This window comes from Petaurus breviceps, unplaced genomic scaffold, assembly GCF_028583685.1.
Source record: "Petaurus breviceps papuanus isolate PSGF00001 unplaced genomic scaffold, PetGlider_PUasm1.0 214, whole genome shotgun sequence".
NCBI classification, from domain to species: domain Eukaryota; kingdom Metazoa; phylum Chordata; class Mammalia; order Diprotodontia; family Petauridae; genus Petaurus; species Petaurus breviceps.
Window position 1 is genome coordinate 18263943 of NW_027185863.1, and position 19552 is coordinate 18283494.

At 35.9% G+C, this 19552-nt stretch overlaps 1 protein-coding gene across 1 annotated transcript in view; it reads right to left on the reverse strand.

Moving 5' to 3' along the window:
- The window catches only part of TNFSF13B (TNF superfamily member 13b), a 52217-nt gene extending 33078 nt beyond the window's left edge, over positions 1-19139 (reverse strand). The window contains exons 1-3 of the mRNA XM_069094126.1: positions 18599-19139; positions 18393-18492; positions 3621-3677 (exon numbers count right to left, since the gene is read on the reverse strand). Of these exons, the coding sequence (XP_068950227.1) occupies positions 3621-3677; positions 18393-18492; positions 18599-18961 (520 nt within the window). The 5' untranslated portion in view covers positions 18962-19139. The remainder of the gene's footprint in view (positions 1-3620; positions 3678-18392; positions 18493-18598) is intronic.
- Between the last annotated feature and the right edge of the window lie 413 nt (positions 19140-19552).

Consider the following 19552-nt stretch of genomic DNA (forward strand, 5'->3'; position numbering starts at 1 on the left):
CACACACACACACACACACACACACACACACACACACACACACACACTCTTAGTTTGGTATAGAAATCTACCTTACCCAGTGGGGAAGGAGGAAGGAAGTGGAATAAGACAAAGGGTGGAAAGGTGGTGACAAAAGGGAAGGCGGAATAATGGAGCAAGGGTCAGAAGCAAAACAGAATTTTGAGTGGAAACAAGGTAAAAACAGAGAAATAAATATAAAAAGAAGAAAATAGAATAGAGAGAAATTCATACTTAGTAATCATAACTGTAAATATGAATAAAATGAATTCGTCCATAAAACAGAAGCAGATAGCGGAATGGATTAGAAACCAGAATCCAACGATATCTTATTTACATTACAAGAGGCACACTTTAAACAGAAAAGACAGAATTAAAATAATAAACTGGAGTAGAATCTATTCTGGTTCAGCTGAAGTAAAAAAGGAAAGGGAACCAATTATAATGTCAAAGAAAAAAGAAACAAAAATAGACCTAATTAAAAGAAATAAATAGGAAAACTACATTTTGATAAATGGTACCATAGATAATGAATATCAAAAAAAATTTACAGTGAGTTTCTAGGATAAAGTCCTCTTTTCTCTAATATGTTGGGAACTGCATCAAATTTATAAAACTAAGAGCCATTTCCCAATTGATAAATGGTCAAGGTATATGAACAGGTACTTTTAAGAAGTCAAAACTATTTTTCAACAGTCATGTAAAAAAAATGCTCTAAATTACTACTGATTAGAGAAATGCAAATTAAAACAACTTTGAGGCACCATCTCACACCTACCAAAAATGCCAGGTACACAAATGAACTGCTGGTGGAGGATGCCAGGAAATGCCAGGAAAACAGGTACACAAATGAACTGTTGGTGGAGTTGTGAAGTTGTCCAACTTGTCTACTCTGGAGAACAATTTGGAACTATGCCCAATGGGTTATAAAACTTTGCATACCATTTGACTCAACACTGCCCAACACTATCCCCCAAAAAATTAAAGGAAAAAGAACTATATGTATGAAAAATGTTGATAGTAGCTTTTTGTGGTGACAAAGAATTGGAAATTGAGAGGATGTCTGTCAATTGGGGAATGGCTGAACAAGTTATGATGGAACACTATTTATAAGAATGACAATGTGGATGGTTTCAGAAAATTCTGGAAAGACCTATTTGAACTGATACAAAGTGAAGTCAACAGAATCAGAAGATCACTGTAGAAGGTAAAAGCAATACTGTATGATGATAAATTGTGAACGACTTAGCTATTCTCAGCAATAAGAAGATCCAAGACAATTAGGAAAGACTTATAGTAAAAATTTTTATCCACCTCCAGAGAAAGAACTGATGAACTCTGAGCTCAAATTGAAGTATAATTTTCTTACTTTATTTTTCTTGCTTTTTAACAATCTGACTATTATGTAAATACATTTTCATGATTTCACATGTATGATGGGCATCATTCTCAGTGGGTGGGGAAGTAGCTAGAGGGAGAGAGAGAATTTGGAAGACAAAAAAAATGTTTTTAATGTTAAAAAATAATTTAAATAATATAACTTCCTTTAAAAAAAGAGTAAGAAGTCCCTGCTACACATTGTGAAATGATCAACTACGAACAACTTGTCTCTTCTAAGCAATAAAATGATCCAAAAAATTCCAAAGTACTCATAGTGGAAATGCTATCCACATCCAGAGCAAGAAATAATGGAGTTTGAACATAGATTGAAGTACGCTATTTTCACTTTTTTTTTTTCCCATGGTTCTTTTATTTTGTGATTCTTCTTTCACAACATGACTAATAAGGAAATATTTTTTACATGATTGCACATACATAACACATTAAATTGCTAACCATCTTAGGAATGGGGTAATAAAGGAGGGGGGGAAGATAACATGGAATTCAATTTTCTTTTTCAAATGAATGTTAAAAATTATCTTAACATGTAACTGTGAAAAAATACTATTAAAAAAAAAGTCTACATAGGTAAGGCTAGTTTCCCTCCTAAAAAAAGCAATGAAACTATCCCTGAGATATCCCCTTGGTCCAGAGGACTGAGGTTCAAGTCACTGATATAGTTCCCAAGTCAGCCAAGAAATAAAAAGCCCAGTAAATGAGTAGTAGATGCTTTTTTTTCAGATGCTTTTATAAAGTCACATCAAGTCAACAAGCATTTATTAAGTGCCTACTATGTTAGGCACTGTGCTAAGTAGAAAGAAAGGACAAAACAAAACAAAACATTCCTGCTCTCAAGGAGCTCAGTCTTTACAGAGTTCAGAGACTTCTTGCTGCCTTTTGAGAACATTTTTGTACAGAGATGATGGGATCTGTACCCAAATGAACCAACACTGGATCATTACTGAATATCCTTCCCATCGTGTTGTTATGTAAACATACTTTTAAAAAATGTCATAGTGTCTGCATTACTGAGGGAAGGGCCCATATGTGACATCACAGGTCCATTTCCATATTTGCAACTAGGTAAGAAGCAGCCCCAGGCCTAATGAATAATCTTTTTAATAGATCAAAGGAACCTGGGTTTAAAGATCAATAGATTTAAGTGCTAGCTCTACCACTTCACAGTTGCATAAACTTGACAAGCCACTTTTTTCTGAACTTCAACTTCCCCTTCTGTAAAGTGAGAGGATTGTAATATTAGGTCACCTTTAATATCCCTTCCATCTCTGCATGGTATTAGTTTTAGTAACCCCTATTTATTATGTTAATAATAGAACAGGAGACTAATGAGATTCATACAACAGAAAAGAAAAATGATTTGTTTTCTATTCTCCTGACTTCCCAAAAGGCCTAACTATCGTTCTTTACATATAGTTATAATATCATTCCATTTCTGCATTGCTTTAAGGTTCATTCAGTACATTTTTCATGATCACTTTGTGGGAAATATTTAAATTACTATTTTACATGTCTTATAAGAAATTAAAATTTTTTTTTTTTTAAGCAATCAGGGTTAAGTAACTTGCTCAAGGTTACATGGCCATTTATTTCTGGGTGTGGTGCTGAGTATCTGAGCCCGGGATTCAATCTCCAGGTCATCCTGACACTGGAGCCAGTGCTCTTACTTGCTGTGCTACCTGGCCGCCCCAAGAAATTAGAAATTCTATAAAACAATGATCATAGTCTTCTTATTTATATTTCCTAGTGTTATATGAAATATTTTTTTAAAAAGCCAAAATAATATTGGGCTACATTAATAGAATCAGACTGCCCAGGGTGGAATTGCTCTGCTATGCTTTGGAGTCAAACTACATCTGAAGAATTAGATTCAGTTCTGGGTAGCACATTTAGGAAGAACACCGATAAAGTGGAAAATGTCTAGAGAAGAGCTCATGGGGTCACAAAAAAACTTTTAAATCATTTCATATTAGGATTGAATGAAGAAATTGTTATGTTTAGCCCAAGGAAGAAACAAGTTGGGGGAAAGGGTCCACTATAGCAGGAATTTTAAGATCCAACATGCAGGAAAAGTATTAGACATACTAGTCTTGAGACAGATATTATGTTTTACTTGTAACTCAGAATGATAGCAACAGACAAATATATCTATCATCATTTAATCCAGTGTCTAAATGAGGGAGAAATGTGATTCATTGTGTTACCTCTTTGTATTGTGGGACTTGTACTATCAGCAATCAACTGCAAACAGTCTTGTATTCCTAAAAGGTAAAAAATGTTATGTCAGTAGAAATAATAAGACACTAACACAAATTACTTTCCCTGAGAAATTAAGCTAATAGTTGATTATCTTCTTGCCTCAAGGCTCTCCCCACTCTAATCCATCTTTCACACAAACACCAAAGTGGTTTTTTTTTAAATAGAAATCTGACAGTGTCACCTCAGTGTCACCTCCCTTCCCCCATACTTCAAAAAACTCCAGTGACTCCCCATTAGCTCTAGGATCAAATATAATCTCCTTTGTCATTGAAAACTCTGTACACTCTGATCCCTTCCTACCTTTCTAGTCATCTCACAAAATACTCCCTTCAATGTATTCCGTGGTCTAGCCATACTAGCCTACTTCCTGTTCCTCACAAATAGACACCCATCTCCATAACTTTGCATTCTCTGATAAGCTGAAATGCCCTCTCTTCTCTACCTCTTGGAATCCTTGTTTTCCATCAAGACTCAGCTTAAGAATCACTTTCTACAGGAGGCCTTTTATGAGCCTTCACCTCTAAGGTTACCCTGTAATTTTATACATACATACACACACACATATAAATATACACATGTATGTTTGTGTGTATCATATATATATATGCATGTATGTATGTTACTTCATTTTTGTGTTTGTATCTCCAAAATATAGCATGGTATAGCACACCATAACTTAATAAATTCTTATTGCTTGATAGATATACATTCCAACATGTAAGTACATATCCAAAAAATATTTTTACCACTTGCATAAAGTGGAGTCAATGACTGGTCTTGATATAGTTTCTTATTAAAAGTGTCATTATAAGTGTGAAGATCAATTTTTCAAAATAATGTAAACTTATACCCATATGGTCCTAGAAGAGCTCCAGAAACTGATGGAAGCCTTGTAATTCATTTTTAGTGATCAATCCAATTTGGTTTAAAATGTCAAGTGTTTATCTCAGAAGCTTCAGTAGGATTAACCTATAAAGTACACTAAGATTTAGAAAAAATAGAGAAGTGATAACATCTATTTTGATTATATTTAGTTTAACATGCAGCATAATCAGCTGGAAAACTTAACAATGAATAATGAGCTCACTTAACATTACTGAACCAAAAAAGAAAGCAACACTTTTTCCAAATAAAATATGAGTTCTTAATGAGATTGCATAATCAAGCAATTATATTTCGGGAAGTAATTTTTAGCTGTCTCTTCCAGGAAAGAAAAAAATTTAGAATGAATTTCAAGTTTATAAACATCTAGACTACAATGCACCAATCTAATGCAGAACATATTCAATATATTTGCTACTCTTATAACATTGATTATTTGATTTGAAATTTTAAAAAGATATCAGGAATTAATTCCACATTATGTAAGTTCATGAGATTGTTCTTAGTGGATAGAAAATTCTATGTAAATACTCAAAGTTTTGGTGCAGTGAATAGAGCACCAGGCCTGGAGTCAGGAGGACCTGAGTTCAAATTTGGCCTCAGATATTCAACACAAAAACTAGCCATGTGACCTTGAGCAAGTCACTTAACCCCAATTGCCTGCCCCCAAAAAAAGGCAAAAAAAAAATTTCAAGTTTTTTCTTTCCACAAAGAAAGTCTAAAAAGAAGAATTATATTAAGTATGGAAATATAACATTAATGATTTTTTAAGATTATAATATAACTAGGTTTATTGCTGAATTAATCTAGTGATTTATTAGAAGGTCAAACATTTTGGTCTCTGATTTACTCTTACTTGATGAAACCAACAATAGCCTAGACAAATGAATGGGAAGAATGTGATTTTCTAGTGCCATCAGTAGTAGAGTAGGGAATCTCTTGCTGAAAAGAAAAATACAGATGTTTGCACCTTGATTTTAATCAGGGTAGCAGTGAATTAAAAAAAAAAAAACTCATCCAGTCACCAATAATCTATAAACGTTTATTTAGCACTTACTATGGATCACGTTCTATACTATTTTCTAGAAAACCAGAACCTAAATATCTTAAGCAACTAAATTTCATCTTTCACACTTTAGTGGGTATCTGTAAAAATATTGTCCCTCTTCAGTCTACTACCACTGCTGCTACCTAGACAGAAAGGCAAGATATACAGTTGTCATTTTGGTCTCCTTCCTGGGCCACTTAAAGAGATCTAAACTTACTCAATCCTATGACTTTCTATGACATACAACTCTCCTCCACAAATCAAAACCAGTAAAAAACAACAACAACAACAAACAAACAAGCAGGAACTTACAGGTGGGAGAGAGTAGGGTGTTTATTAATGGAGAAAAGTTGATACAAAATTTCCCCCATGAGATAGAGGATGATATATAGTCTTCCTTCCCACCCCCAAACCCCTGCCCCCTTTTCAGCTTTTAGTTGAGTAGGGCTCAAAGCAGTTTCAAGGCAGAGAGCAGCATTAGCACCTACAGGAGATCAGGGGACCTGGTCACAGTTTCAGGGTGAAGGAGAATTCTAGTACATGCAGCTGCAGGGGAAGAGGGGCCCTTCCTGAATAAAAATCAGAACACAGACTGAGAGAGCAGTGAAGACACCTTTCTTCAGATCACACCATCTTCGAAGCACCAAACACTTGCAGATACCCAGCATTAGCTCTTAAAACAGCAGCATGAAAATGCCTGAAGCTTTGGATGATGCCTCACCACCCCAAGGGGAACAAATCTCAACTTAATATATAGTTCAAAGTAAAAAAAAAATAGACTAGAAATATGAGGAAACAGCAACAGCAGGAACAAAAGAACTTGACAATTAAAAGCTGTAATAATGACAAGGAAAACCAAGACATAAACTCAGAAGATGACAACAATATAAAAACAGCTACAAGCAAAGTTTCAAAGAAAACTGCTAGTTGGCACAAGCACAACAAGAATTTGCTGAAGAGTTAAAGATAGAGATGAGTGGTAAATGGAAAACTGGGAAGAGAAATGAGAGTGATACAATAAAATTATGAAAAGAAAATTAACCGCTTGGTAAAACAAGCACAAAAATACTGAAGAAAATAAGACCTTCAGGGCGGCCAAGTAGCACAGTGAGTAAGAGCACTGGCCCCAGAGTTGGGATGACCTGGGATCGAACCGGGCTCAGACACTTAGCACCCACCCAGAAACACCTGGCCATGTAACCTTGAGCAAGTTACTTAAACCCAATTGCTTAAAAAAAAAAAAAGAAAAGAACACCTTAAAATGGAATTGGACTACCAGTAAAAGAGGCACAAAAATTCACTATAGAGAAGAACATCTTTAAAAGGAAAATAATTTAAATGGAAAAGGAGGCACAAAAATTCACTGAAGAAAATAACACCTTAAAAAAGCAGAATTGACTGAATGGAAAAAAGATACAAAAGCTAATTGAAAAAAATAATTCCTTAAAAATTAGAATTGGGAAACTGGAAGCTAATGATTCATGGGATATAAAGAAACAATAAAACAAAGCCAAAATCTCATCAGAAAAAAACCTGACCTGAAAAATTGAGAAGTGATAAATTTAAAAGTATTGGACTACCTGAAAATCATGATAAAAAAAGAGCCTAGAGGGGCAGTGGCAGCAGCACTGGAGCAGGCGGTGGAGGCAGCAGCCATGGCAGCCACTCTAAGATGCAAGAAAATGTCTGGTAACAAGGATTGGTTTCAGAGTTCTCAGGTTCCTCACTTTGCTCAGATGTTGAAAAAGAACTTGTCAGTTGAAACTTCTTCAATAACAATGAATCCTCCTCCGGGATATTCAGCATCAAAGGATTACCATGGGTTGAATTTAGCTTCTAAGATTACAGAGATCACAGAATCACTGCTTTCCAAAACAGTCTAGCCTAATTGAAATACTGTCCTTTGTCCAAAGAAGATTCTCAAGGAATTAATCATGACGTATTAACGTGGAAAGATCAATCCAGTGTCAGCCCTCCATCAGTTTGCACAAATGCAGCATGTGCAGCTTGACCTTAAGGAAACTGTCACAACAGGTGATGTTATGGGGATGGTATTCAATATAAAACTAGCTTGGGACAGAATAAAAAGGAGCATCAATCCAATGCGGCCAAGCTGATGAGCTTTTGCAGTTGGATGATCTTGAACTGAGGAATGTAGAAACCTCAGCTCTCTCGGCTTGACCATTTTGGCCTCCAGTTTCTCAAGAAACCTAGACAGAGTTCCCAAAATGACTATGTTTTCTCTTTCCTGAATGATTCCCTATGATGACTCATATTGACCTGATTTTCCAAAATGCTTATGTCATGAATTATGAGAAACAACAGTGGAGAGCCAGAAATTATAGAGAAGCAACCAGAAAGCTTTGGCTTTAAGATGCACCAAAAACCAGGGAAAAAATGTTTTAGTTACCTGCAAGCTGTTGCCCCACCAAAGACTTGTAATAAATGAACATACACTGGTATTTCTATTTTTTCATGTATATGTAGATGCTTTTATGATTCATACACTGCAAATAATAAAAAGAAAAAAAGAGAGCCTAGACAACGTATTTCAAGAAATTATCAAGGAAAACTGCCCTGATGTTCTAGTACCAGATAGAGCCAAACAGAAATTTAAAGAATCCACCAATCACCTCCTAAAAGAAATCCCAAAATGAAAACTCCTAGGAATATTATCAATAAATTCCAGAGATCCTAGGTCAATTTGAAAATATTGCAAGCAAGCAGAAAGAAACATTTCAAATATTGTAGAGTCACAGTTCAAGATTACATAAGATTTAGCAGTTTCTATGTCAAAGAAGTGAAGGACTTGGAATATGATATTCCAGAAGGCAAAGAAGCTAGGATTACAACCAAGAATAATCTATCCAGCAAAACTGAATACATTCCTTCAGGGGGAAAATGGATATTTAATGAAATAAAGGACTTTTAAGCATTCCTGATGAAAAGATCAGAGCTTAATAGAAAATCTGAAATCCAAACCAAGACCCAAGAGATTTATAAAAAGAAAAAAAAAATGCAAGAGAAATCATAAGGTACTTAATAAAGTTAAATTGTTTATGCTCCTAAATGGGAAGATTATACATGCAACTCCCTAAGAATGTTATTATTGTTGGGGAGGCCAGGTGGCTCAGTAAGTAAGAGCACTGGCCCCAGTGTTGGGATGACCTGGGGATCGAATCCGGGCTCAGATACTTACCACCACATCCAGAAATAACTGGCCGTGTAACCTTGAGCAAGTTACTTGACACCATAAAAAAAAAAGAATGTTATTATTGTTAAGAGATGTAGAAAGAATCTAAATAGACAGAGGACCTGAGTATGAGTCAATTATGTTGGGATGATCTTTTAAAAAATGAAGAGATGAGGGAAAAAAAAGAATGCACTTAGAGAAGAAGGAAGAGAGAAGATTTAGAATGGGGAAAATTTTCTTATGTAAAAGAGGTATTCAAGGAAGAGATTTTATAGTGGAGGGGAAATGGGAGTGGTGGTGGCAGACAATGCTTAGACCTCACTCTCACTGGTCCAAAGAGGGAAGAATACACACACACACACACACACACACACACACACACACACACTCACACACACATATTCAGTTGGTCATAGAAATATATCTTACCCAACATGGAGATAGGAGAGGAAGGAGATAAGGGAAGTGGGGAGGGATGATAAAAAATGAAGGTAGATTAAGGGAGACAGTGGTCAGAAGCAAAACAGACTTTTGAGGAGGGACAGGATAAAGAGAGAAGAAACAGAAGAAATTAGGATGGAGAGAATACACATTTAGCAGTAACTGTGAATGTGAATGGGGTGAACTCACCCATAAAATGGAAGTGGATAGCAGAATGGATTAGAAACCAGAAGAAACAAATTCGAAATAGACAGAGTTAAAATAAGGCTTTGGAGAGGAATTTATTATGTTTCAGCTGAAGTGCAAAAGGCAGGTTTAGTAGGAAAAATAAACATAATTAGATGGAGAAATGTGGAATAGATTGTACTACATTATATGGGTTCAGGTCTAATTTCCAGACTTGACTCAAAGAGAAGTTGTTAATAGTTCAGTGTCAATCTGGAAGGAGGTCTCCACGGGAGTATCTCAGGGATCTGTGCTTGTATTTGTGCTATTTATTTTTCTTAACTAATTGCTTGCTTAAAGACATTGATGTCATATTCATCAGATTTATAGATGACACTAAACTGAATAAGCTCCTTTAAGATTAAGGACAGTCATTTATCTTTCTTTGTATCTCCAGAGTTTAGTACAATGCTTGGCACATATTAGGTGTTTAATAAATGTTTAGTGACTATGTGACAACATTCAAAATATCTTGACAGGCAAGAACATTGAGATGAATCTGATTAGATGAAATTTGATAGGGATAAGTAGATTAAAAAAAGAAAGGAAATGGATTAAAAAAAATCAAACCCACAAGTTCAAGATGGTGTAGGCATGACCAGAGAAAGTTTGTTGGGAAAAGATTTAGGTGTTTTAATGAATTGCAAATTCAGTATGAGTCAGCAGGTAAAAGAATGTGGCTCCCCAAAAAGCTAATGAGATTTGAGACCATATTATTAAAGGCATAGTTTCCAGAAGTAAAGAGCAGATAGTTTTTCTGTACTCTATTTGTGTCAGGTCTCATCTGGGGTTATTATATTTATGTATGTATGTATGTATTTTACCTGCTTTTTGGAGAGGGTTAAATGACTTGCCCAACATTACATGGCTAGTATTTTTTGTGTTAAGTGTCTGAGGCTGGATTTGAACTCAGGTCCTCCTTTCTCCAGCACCGGTGCTCTATTCACTGTGCCACCTAGCCACCCCTGGGGTTATTGTGTTTAGTTCTGAGTATCATAGATTTAGAAAACTAAGCTGGGGAGTTTCCTGAGGAAGGAAACCAGGATGGTGAAGGGTAAGCATATACCATGTGAAGATCATTTGAAGAAACTGGGTTTGAGAAGACTCAGGGGAGAACATAATAGCAGGGATAGGAAGAGGGAACTTAAGAGAGGAGAAAAATATTGGGGGAAGAAGAGTCATGAACCAAACAAATTTCCTGACCTTGAAAAGAGAGAGAAAAACAGGAAGAAAGAAAAAAGTTAGAATTTAAGTCTCTTAGAGAGCTGAAAAATTGCTGAAAAATCTGTAGCTTATGAATTTAAAAGAATATTATTGCACCATAGAAATGCTGGGATGGTTTCAGAGAATCCAGGGAAGTAAGGACTGACACAGAGTGAAGCAAACAGAACCAGGAGAACAATTTATACAAGGACATCAACATTGCCAAAACAGAAATAACAACAACAACAATTTTCAAAGACTTAAGAACTCTCTGATGAATGCAATGTGTCTGGAGGACCCATGATGAAGCATGTTACCCATCTCCTGACAGAGAGGGGATGTACATAAGATACAGAAAGGGATATATTTTGGATACAGTCACTATATGGATTCGTTTCCTTAACTATATTTATTTGCTACAATTTTTTTTTTCCTATTTCTTTCTCTCTGTTTTTAATTGGGAGCAGATCAAGGATAGTAGTGCTGGCAATAGTGATGACAAAAAAATAGGGCCTCCTATAACATTTTTTAAATGCACATAAAACTGAAGGAAACAAGTAGAAGAGTTTTGAAAATAACATGAAAATTTGTTATATGCTTGAATATAATATAATTATATTTTATACTGTATTCATTAATCTAACCCATATAAGAGAGGAATCTCTTCTATCACATTCTGGTGAAGCACTCAGCTTATTCTTTCTGATACCAGCTTCTTAATCAACTAGTCACTTCACTTTAGTAATCTTTGTTTCTCCCCCTATTACCTAATCTCTGCTCTGCATGTAGTAGATATGCAAAAAAAAAGTTTGTTTAATTATCACTTAATGACTGGAACAATAGAGATGCTTATAAAAGGGAAAAGGAAAATCTCCTGCAAGACAAATGATAAACTTGGGATGAACTATTTCAAAAGTGTGGGCATCATCCCATTAGCATCCAAAATCTAAATGATTCCTGAAGATCTAATATTTACTGGTAAAATTAATTCTATATTTTATTCCATCATGACAAATAAAACATTCTGGATAATTAAGGGTTCTAGACAATATAGTGTACAATAATGTTTCTGCATAAGCATGCAATTTCCTCTACATAGTCAGTGTTAATAATACTTTATCTGGTTAGAAAACACACACACACACTTTGGTTTTTCTGATCCTGGTATATTTGACAATGACTATAAGAAAAATTGATTATCTGATGTTACCAGATTATATCTACATTGATAACTATTATTACCAGCATTACAAATAATAATGCTTTATACATACTTTGTGCTCTTCAAAATGCTTTACCTGAATGTTATATGTTATATTTTAAGTGGGATGGAAAGAGAAGAGAGGAGCGACAGTGGCCCTTCTCAATTCTTTTATCATCATTGATTTCCATCAAACTACTACACCTCTTTTATCTCTCTATACATCAAGTATCCTAAATATCTCCACCTATCACAACTATACTACAAAATCATTGAATTAAAGGAAATGACACATTTTTCAAAGGTGCAGAGATTCAAATGCAATTGCGCATGAATGATGCATCTTTGTTCTGACTAATTGTATAGATCACTTGCTAATCTGGTGTCATTTCTACCATCTAGAATCCTCTCCTCCATCCTTACATCTATTCAGTTCCTACTTAACCTTAAAGGCACAACTCTGAGCCTAACTATTCCATAAAACCGTAAATCAATCAGCATTTGTTAAGCACTCACTATGAAAGCGCCATACTAGGCACTGAAGATTCAAATATGGAGAAAGAAATAATCCCTACTCTCAAGGAGATTGCGTTCAAATTAGGAAGACAGTATGCACATAGATAAGTATTACCAGAATAAATATAAATAGAATAAGTAAAATATACATTCAAGGTAGTTTGACAGGAATGATACTAACAGTTGGGGTGACTAGGAAAAGCTTCATTTAGAAACTTCTAGGAGATAGAAGAAGGTAGTTATTGGCTTGCATCTTGAAGGAACAAAAGGATTCTATAAGGCAGGGAAAAGGAGGGAATACATTCCTGGCATAAGAAACAATCAATGCAACGGCATACACCAAGAAAAGATGGAGTGTCGGACATGAGGAACAGAAAGAAGGGTAGTTTGTGGATTACAGAGTGAAGGAAGGAGAGTCATTTATAACCTAGGTCCAACTGTAACCAGCTTAAAAGCCAAATAGACGAGTTCATATCTTATTCCAGAGGCAATAGGAAGTTGCTGAAATTTATTGATTAGAGGAATCATATGGAGAAATCTATACCTAAGGAAAATTACTTTGGCATTTCTGTGGAAGATGAACTAGAGAAGGGCGAGAAACTAACTAGGAAGTCATTGTGATAGTCTGGCTGAAAGGTGATAAAGGATTGTACTAAGGTGGTAGCTATATGCGTAGAAAACAGGGGTCAGATGTATAGGTAGAAATCTTGGCAACTGATTAGATATAGAGGATAAGGGAAAGTGAGAAGTTCAAAGATGACACCAACATTACAAATCTAGCAGACTGAAATAATGATAATGCCTTAAAATAGAAAAGATTGGAAGGGATTGGGAGGAAAGGTAATAAGTTCTGTTTGTGGCATGTGAAATTTGAGATGTCTCTGACACATCTAGTTTGAAATGTCCAAAAAGCAGTTGGTGATGCAGTACTGAAGCTTATGGAAGAGATATGTAGGTATGGATTTATATGTATAGAGATAATAATTAAATTCATGGGAGTAGTCAAGTCACCAGGAGTTAAGGGAAAGAGAAGTCCCAAGACAGAGAGAAAAGTCCCAAGACAGAGCCTTGGGGAACACCTAGGTTTAGAGGGCATGATATGTATAATAAATCTCTCTTTTCTGAGGAGAAATGGTCAGAGAGGTGGGGGAGAACCAGGCAAAAGAAATGTCAGGAAAACTTAGAGGGGAGAGAATATCTAGAAGGCAAGGATGATCAATAGTATAAAATGCTGCTGAGTAGTCAAAAAGCATCAAGGGTGATAAAATACTACCAGGTTTTGCAATCAAGATATCACTGCTAACTCCAAATAATACAAAATAAGTTGTGATTGAATGTGACATCAGAAGCCAAATTGCAAAATGTTGAGGAATAACCGAAAAAGAGGAACTGAAGATGGCAACTGTAGATCACTTTTTATAGGAGTTTGGCTAGTAAAGAGAGGAGAGATATAGAACAATCACTCAAGGCTGTGATAGGGTGGAATGGAAGGATTTTTGGTTTGGTTTTTTTAGGAGGAAAAAAACTTGGGCCTGTTTGAAGGCAGTAGTTACAGCAGAAAAAGAGAGGTGGAGTGAGACAAAACTGAAATGCAATCCAATAGAAAAAATGGAAAGAGATGGGATTAATTGCGCATCTAAAAGGGGTGAACTTTGGCAAGGAGGAGAGCCACATCATTATTAGAAAGTGGAAGAAAGGAGGAAAGAATCAGGGCTAAGAAAGAAAAGGTGAGAAGAAGCTCATGGGGAAAAAAATGTGATCTTAATCTCCTCAGTAAAAGAAATAGGAAGGTCCTCTATTGAGAGGAAAGAGGTAGGTGAGAGGTATGGGAGACATAAGGCAAAATGAGGTGGTTTGGTATAACTTCTGGCCTGAGATAAGGAAACAGTCAGTAATGAAAGATATAATGTCTTGCTATAGTAAAGATACAGTTAAAGTTAGATAACATAAAATTTTTATTATATCAAGGAAAGGTTGTGTAAATTCTTCTAACTCTGCTCAATAACACATAAGTAGGAGCATTTGAAACCTTTCCATATCACCCTACCCCCTAGTGCTCTCTTCCTCCTCTGTGCTAGCACTTATTGTGACCTATTTCACATGCCAATATTGTCATCATGAAGACCTACCTATCTCAAACTAGATCATAAGCTTCCTGAGGGAAGAAAATAAGCCCTTACACTTTTTTTGCATGCACTCTAGAATCTAGCATTGTTCTCTGAATATAGTAGGCATTAAATACATATTTGATTGATTTAATTCAACATTTATTATTTACTATAATGCAGTTCATTGTGTGGAGTATTGAATGGTAAATAGAAGACAGACAAAACATAGTAGTTGCTGTCATTGAACATAAAAAGCTAGCATGGGTATATGGTTGATTAGAAGAAAATTACAATATACAAAATGACACTGAATAAATATGTGAGAGATACAAAATATATGAAAACTCAGGGAAAAGGTTCATTAGTGATTAATTGCTGAATGAACTTTTTTAGAGGGAAGAGAAAATTAGATGTCAGCTCTGTTTCTTCTCTAATTCTTCTGAATTAGTATTTGCATGCAGAAATGTACTTGTTAAAATCAAATTACAATGAGAAAAGGAAGATTAGTAGAGTTTGTTATGAATAGGATTTGATCTAGAAAAGGTGCAATTGACAAATAACAACAGTAACCACATCTAAAATAATATTGTCACTATTACATACTCTTCCACACTCTAGAGACTTCTGAAAAAATTAGCCCATTACTAATATCTTGACCTCAAAATGGGTTCAAAAAATCCCTGAATGTGTAAAGAAATATTAGTCATTAAATCTGTTGCTTTCAACCAAATGAATGACACAGAGACATACAACATCTCTTTTAACTCAGTTGACTTAGAGAAAATGTTCAACTTGTTTCTTGGCTCTTTATATTCCTAAAAGGTCAAGCTTAACAATAACAGGGTTCAAAAAAAATATGGTCGCTAGGTCAAGGCTGTCAATTGAATATTCCACTCTGACAAATAGAACAGATGTTTCTCTCTTGCAACATTGGAGACCAAGTTTCTGATCTTCTGATGTAGGAAAAAAGAATCCTTCAGGGACAAATTTTGGCCAGAGTGCACAGTGCCAGTAGCCAGCTGGCTCTCTGCTATAGCTTTTGTGTGAACTGATAGAGAAGAGGTTCATGATTGTTTTCCATATAGGTAGGAACCCAACCCATATAGGTGGGACCCCTTGCTGCTCTTAAAATTCCTTGTTGTGTTCTCCCATTATACTTATTTGACTGAGCATCTTTAGGATCTCTGTTCACTATATAGCTTCCCAAAAAATAAATATGTAAAGAGGAGTTAGCTTCAGAAAATAGATAGTGTATTTCTAGCATACCTAAGAACAAAGACTCAGTCAAGTAGAACTGGAGGGATGGATAATCAAGTCTTCACATAAAAAAGAAATGATGCTACCTACATGTCTTTGCTACTACAGAAGGCACTATGTGCTGGTAAGCTACTAATAATCAGACTCTAGATATGTTTATGAGTTTGAGTATGAAATTAATTTGAGCAACTTTTGGCTATTTGGCACCTCTTTTATACTGGATTTCCCCACATTTCTGTTTGTTAGGTTTTAATCAGAAACAATCTTGTGAAATACTTTGAACCCAGCTAAGTCTTTAATCTGAAAGGTTAAAAAAATGATTAAGAAAAAATATTGGCACTGAAGAATGAAATAGAAATAAAACTCCAATTCATCAGAATTATAATTGAAGGAATGTCTGAAAGAAGGTGTTTCTGTGACCATTTTACTCATAGTTTTAGGGAATTATCACCCCTGGCTCAACACCACAACCCGAAGTCCTAGACTGCACTCCTGGTTGGAACTCTACACCTTTGTAGCAGTACTTTTATTTTTTTCAATCAGCTGTAATAAATATGAACTTTTAATATTTCATAAAATGTTTTCTGATTAAATTCAAACTGAGAAATGTTTGAATTTTTCTGAAAATTTCAAGAAATTTAGAAGAACTATAATGTCAAATAACCTCAAAGTCACTCGATTCAATATCACTTTATTTTTATTTATTTTATTTTATTTTGCTTTTTGGAGTGCAGTTAGGGTTGTGACTTGCCCAAGGTCACATAGCTAGTTTTTTTGTGTTGTGTCTCAGGCCGGATTTGAACTTAGGTCTTCCTGACTCCAGGGCCAGCGCTCTATTCACTGTGCCACCTAGCCACCCCCTCAAGATCACTTTAAAGTTACTATTGAATCAATCACTAAACATTTATTTACTTTGTACTATGTGCAGGGGACTAGAGTAGGTACTGGAAGAAGGAAGTTTTATCCTTCTCCCTTTCTCCTTCTTTCTTCCAGGAGCTTCTGATCCCATCCTATTGGTAAATAGGCCATACACATAAAAATGTAATGAAGAGTGAAAAGTAGAATGTCATAAATCTCAAATGAGTATGACTTGTAAAAATGATAAATGATGCCCTAGGAGCTCAGTGTAAGAGGAGATTTATAAAGATCTGGGTTGGTCAGGAAATGCTCCACAAAGAAGATATATCTTAAATTTGGACTTGAAAGATGGCTTGGATTTTATGAGTGCATCTTTAAAAATGGAGTTATTGAGACTTTAATAAAAATGTGATGGCAAGCATAATATTTGAAGTCATACTTTGTCAACTCTAAAACATAAATTACTGAATTATTATAAAGAACTTTTCTGATCAAGGACAAATGGGCTCTGGATGGCTAAATCCAAAACAGTACAATCAATCTCTCAGATAAGGAATTTTATTCTCTCTGGCCCTCAGTTTCCTCTCACATTAAATTTCATTGAATTTCACTACATGGGAAGAAATCTAAGGTCATCTCTTAACACCCTGTGGTGCTATAAGCTATTCTAGTAAATGTTTCATGGTTAGTAAAGATCAACTGGCAGAAGAATAGAGATTGAACCTCTTATTACATTGGATTAGGGAACTCCCAAATGAGGAAACTCTGTCTACCAGTAGGTGTGCCTGCCAGTGTAGGTAAGAGCTGCTTAAAAAACTAAGAAGTTAAGTGACTTTTACAGAATTGCACAGTCAGTATGTATCAGCAGCAGGAGAATTCAGGTTTTCCTAATTCAGTGGTCAGATCTCTATCTATTTTGACACTGCTTCTCTAATATAAGAGATATTTGAAAAGTAAGGACTACATGCAGTTATCAAAAAACAAAACAAAACAAAAAGACTAACAGCACATTCAGTTCTCATTGGAGGGACTGTCAAAAATGTCTTGAGAGAAGCAATAAGATTAGAGTAGTACTGTTTGGGTATAAGTATCACAAAATGCCACATGGCAGAGATGAATATATTTAGTCAATTCTGTCTCAGATGGGCACATTCTAATAATAGAGAGATGAAAGCATTTAAACAAAAGAATGAGAAACAAACCATTTATTAAGGACTTGCTATGTGCCAAGCACTGTGTCTACTGTTGAGCATATAGATACAAATGCAAAGGCTAATTTGATTATGGCTCCAGAACTGGAAAAGGGATAGGAAAGGGTGGGGTTTTATTAGGTGAGTCATGGATAATGCTTCAGAAAAGTGGCCTTTATTTTGTTTGAAGATTAAATAAACTGCTCTCTTTATCTCAAGCACAGGTGAATTACTCCACCAATGAAATCTCTTATTTAGGAACATTAAAATACTGACCAGCTTATTGCATTTACCACAGAGAGTCAGAATAATAAAAGAAGTATTTTTTTCCTCCCTTCCTCCACTCCCTCAGATGACTCCTGAGACCACAAAGGCTGGTTCTTCTTCACTACAGTCTGGAAGAGTTGAAGTAATCCTTGTATAGTGCTCCCTTGTTTTAGTGACATAGATGGTCAGGTTTTGTTTGCAATTAGAAAATATGTATATCACAGATCCAGGAAGGAAAATGAATTCACCCAAATCTCCCTGGGTGTTTGTTCTATGGGTGTTTGCCCCAGTTGGAAAATTTCTGAAAGACTGCTTTCCCTCAACTTACTGGTTTCCCCTGGGTCCGGAACACCTCTTCTGCTCCTTCTGCTTTGTCTGAGGCTGGTTTGGGGACTGCTTTCTCCTGTGATAGGGGGTACCCCAAGCTCCTGTTAATGGAAAAGACCCAGGTTATTTAAAAAAAAAGGAGAAGTAAAAGAAGTAGGAAGCATGAGAGCCCTGTACCCAGGGCTAGGCAGCTTTTTGGTAACTCACTTGTAGTCCTGTGATGGCAGCAGCTTCTGACTGAAGGGTAGTAGGGTGCGTTTCTGCTTTCTCCTTCTTCAGACCCTGCAGTTGCTCAGTCCTGCTCTGATAAGCCTGAAGCTCATGCCTGAGACTCCCCAACTCAGCCTGCACGGTGAACACTTGGTACAATGAGACCAGTGCCAGGCCACCGGAGAGAAGTGTCAGTAACAGAGTGGCTGACAGGAGCCCTCTTCTTCTAGCCTGCCACGCAGAGTTATTTCCCTGAAGAAGACTGGGCGTACAATCCAGGAGTTTCATTTCTTCTCTTTTCTTAAGGTCAGAAGTGAAGAAGTAAAGCTTAACTGCTCCTCTTTCTCTGTCGTCATCCATTTCACTATTTGAACTTTGAGAGTTAGAGAAGGCAGAATAAGTGACCACATGGAATGGATCATTTCCTGTTAGCCTTGTTTGCTGATGTCCAGCACTGAGGGGATCTTAGAGCTCCTCTTGCCTCATCAGGAGGCCTCTCCTGAATTTTCTTCCTTCCTCTGCTATGCATCTCTGTAGTTACCATAGAATAGGTTTTTACTGGCGTTCTCTCTTCTATTTTATTACACAATCAGCCTTCCTCTTTTCACTTTCAGTTTTTGTTATATGTTTTTTTTTTTATTGGCATCTCTCAAACTTCCAGGAGCAAATAGCCCTTCGTTCTTAAGACACAGCTTTGACCTTTGACTAAGAGGTATATCAGGGAAATTGTTTTAGGTCCCAAAATAACAGATTAGTGTGTTTAAGTAGCCATATATGAAAGCTTTATTAGACTATCTCTAGTTGGGCTCTACTTTAAGATAGATGAGGCAAAATTGGGACGAGTCCAGACCAGGGCAATAAAACTAATGAATGATTAGGTAAAGTCAGCCAAATAAAGTACAGTGCCATTTCCTTGGGGGAATGATTCAAAATTCATCTGAAGCACAAAAA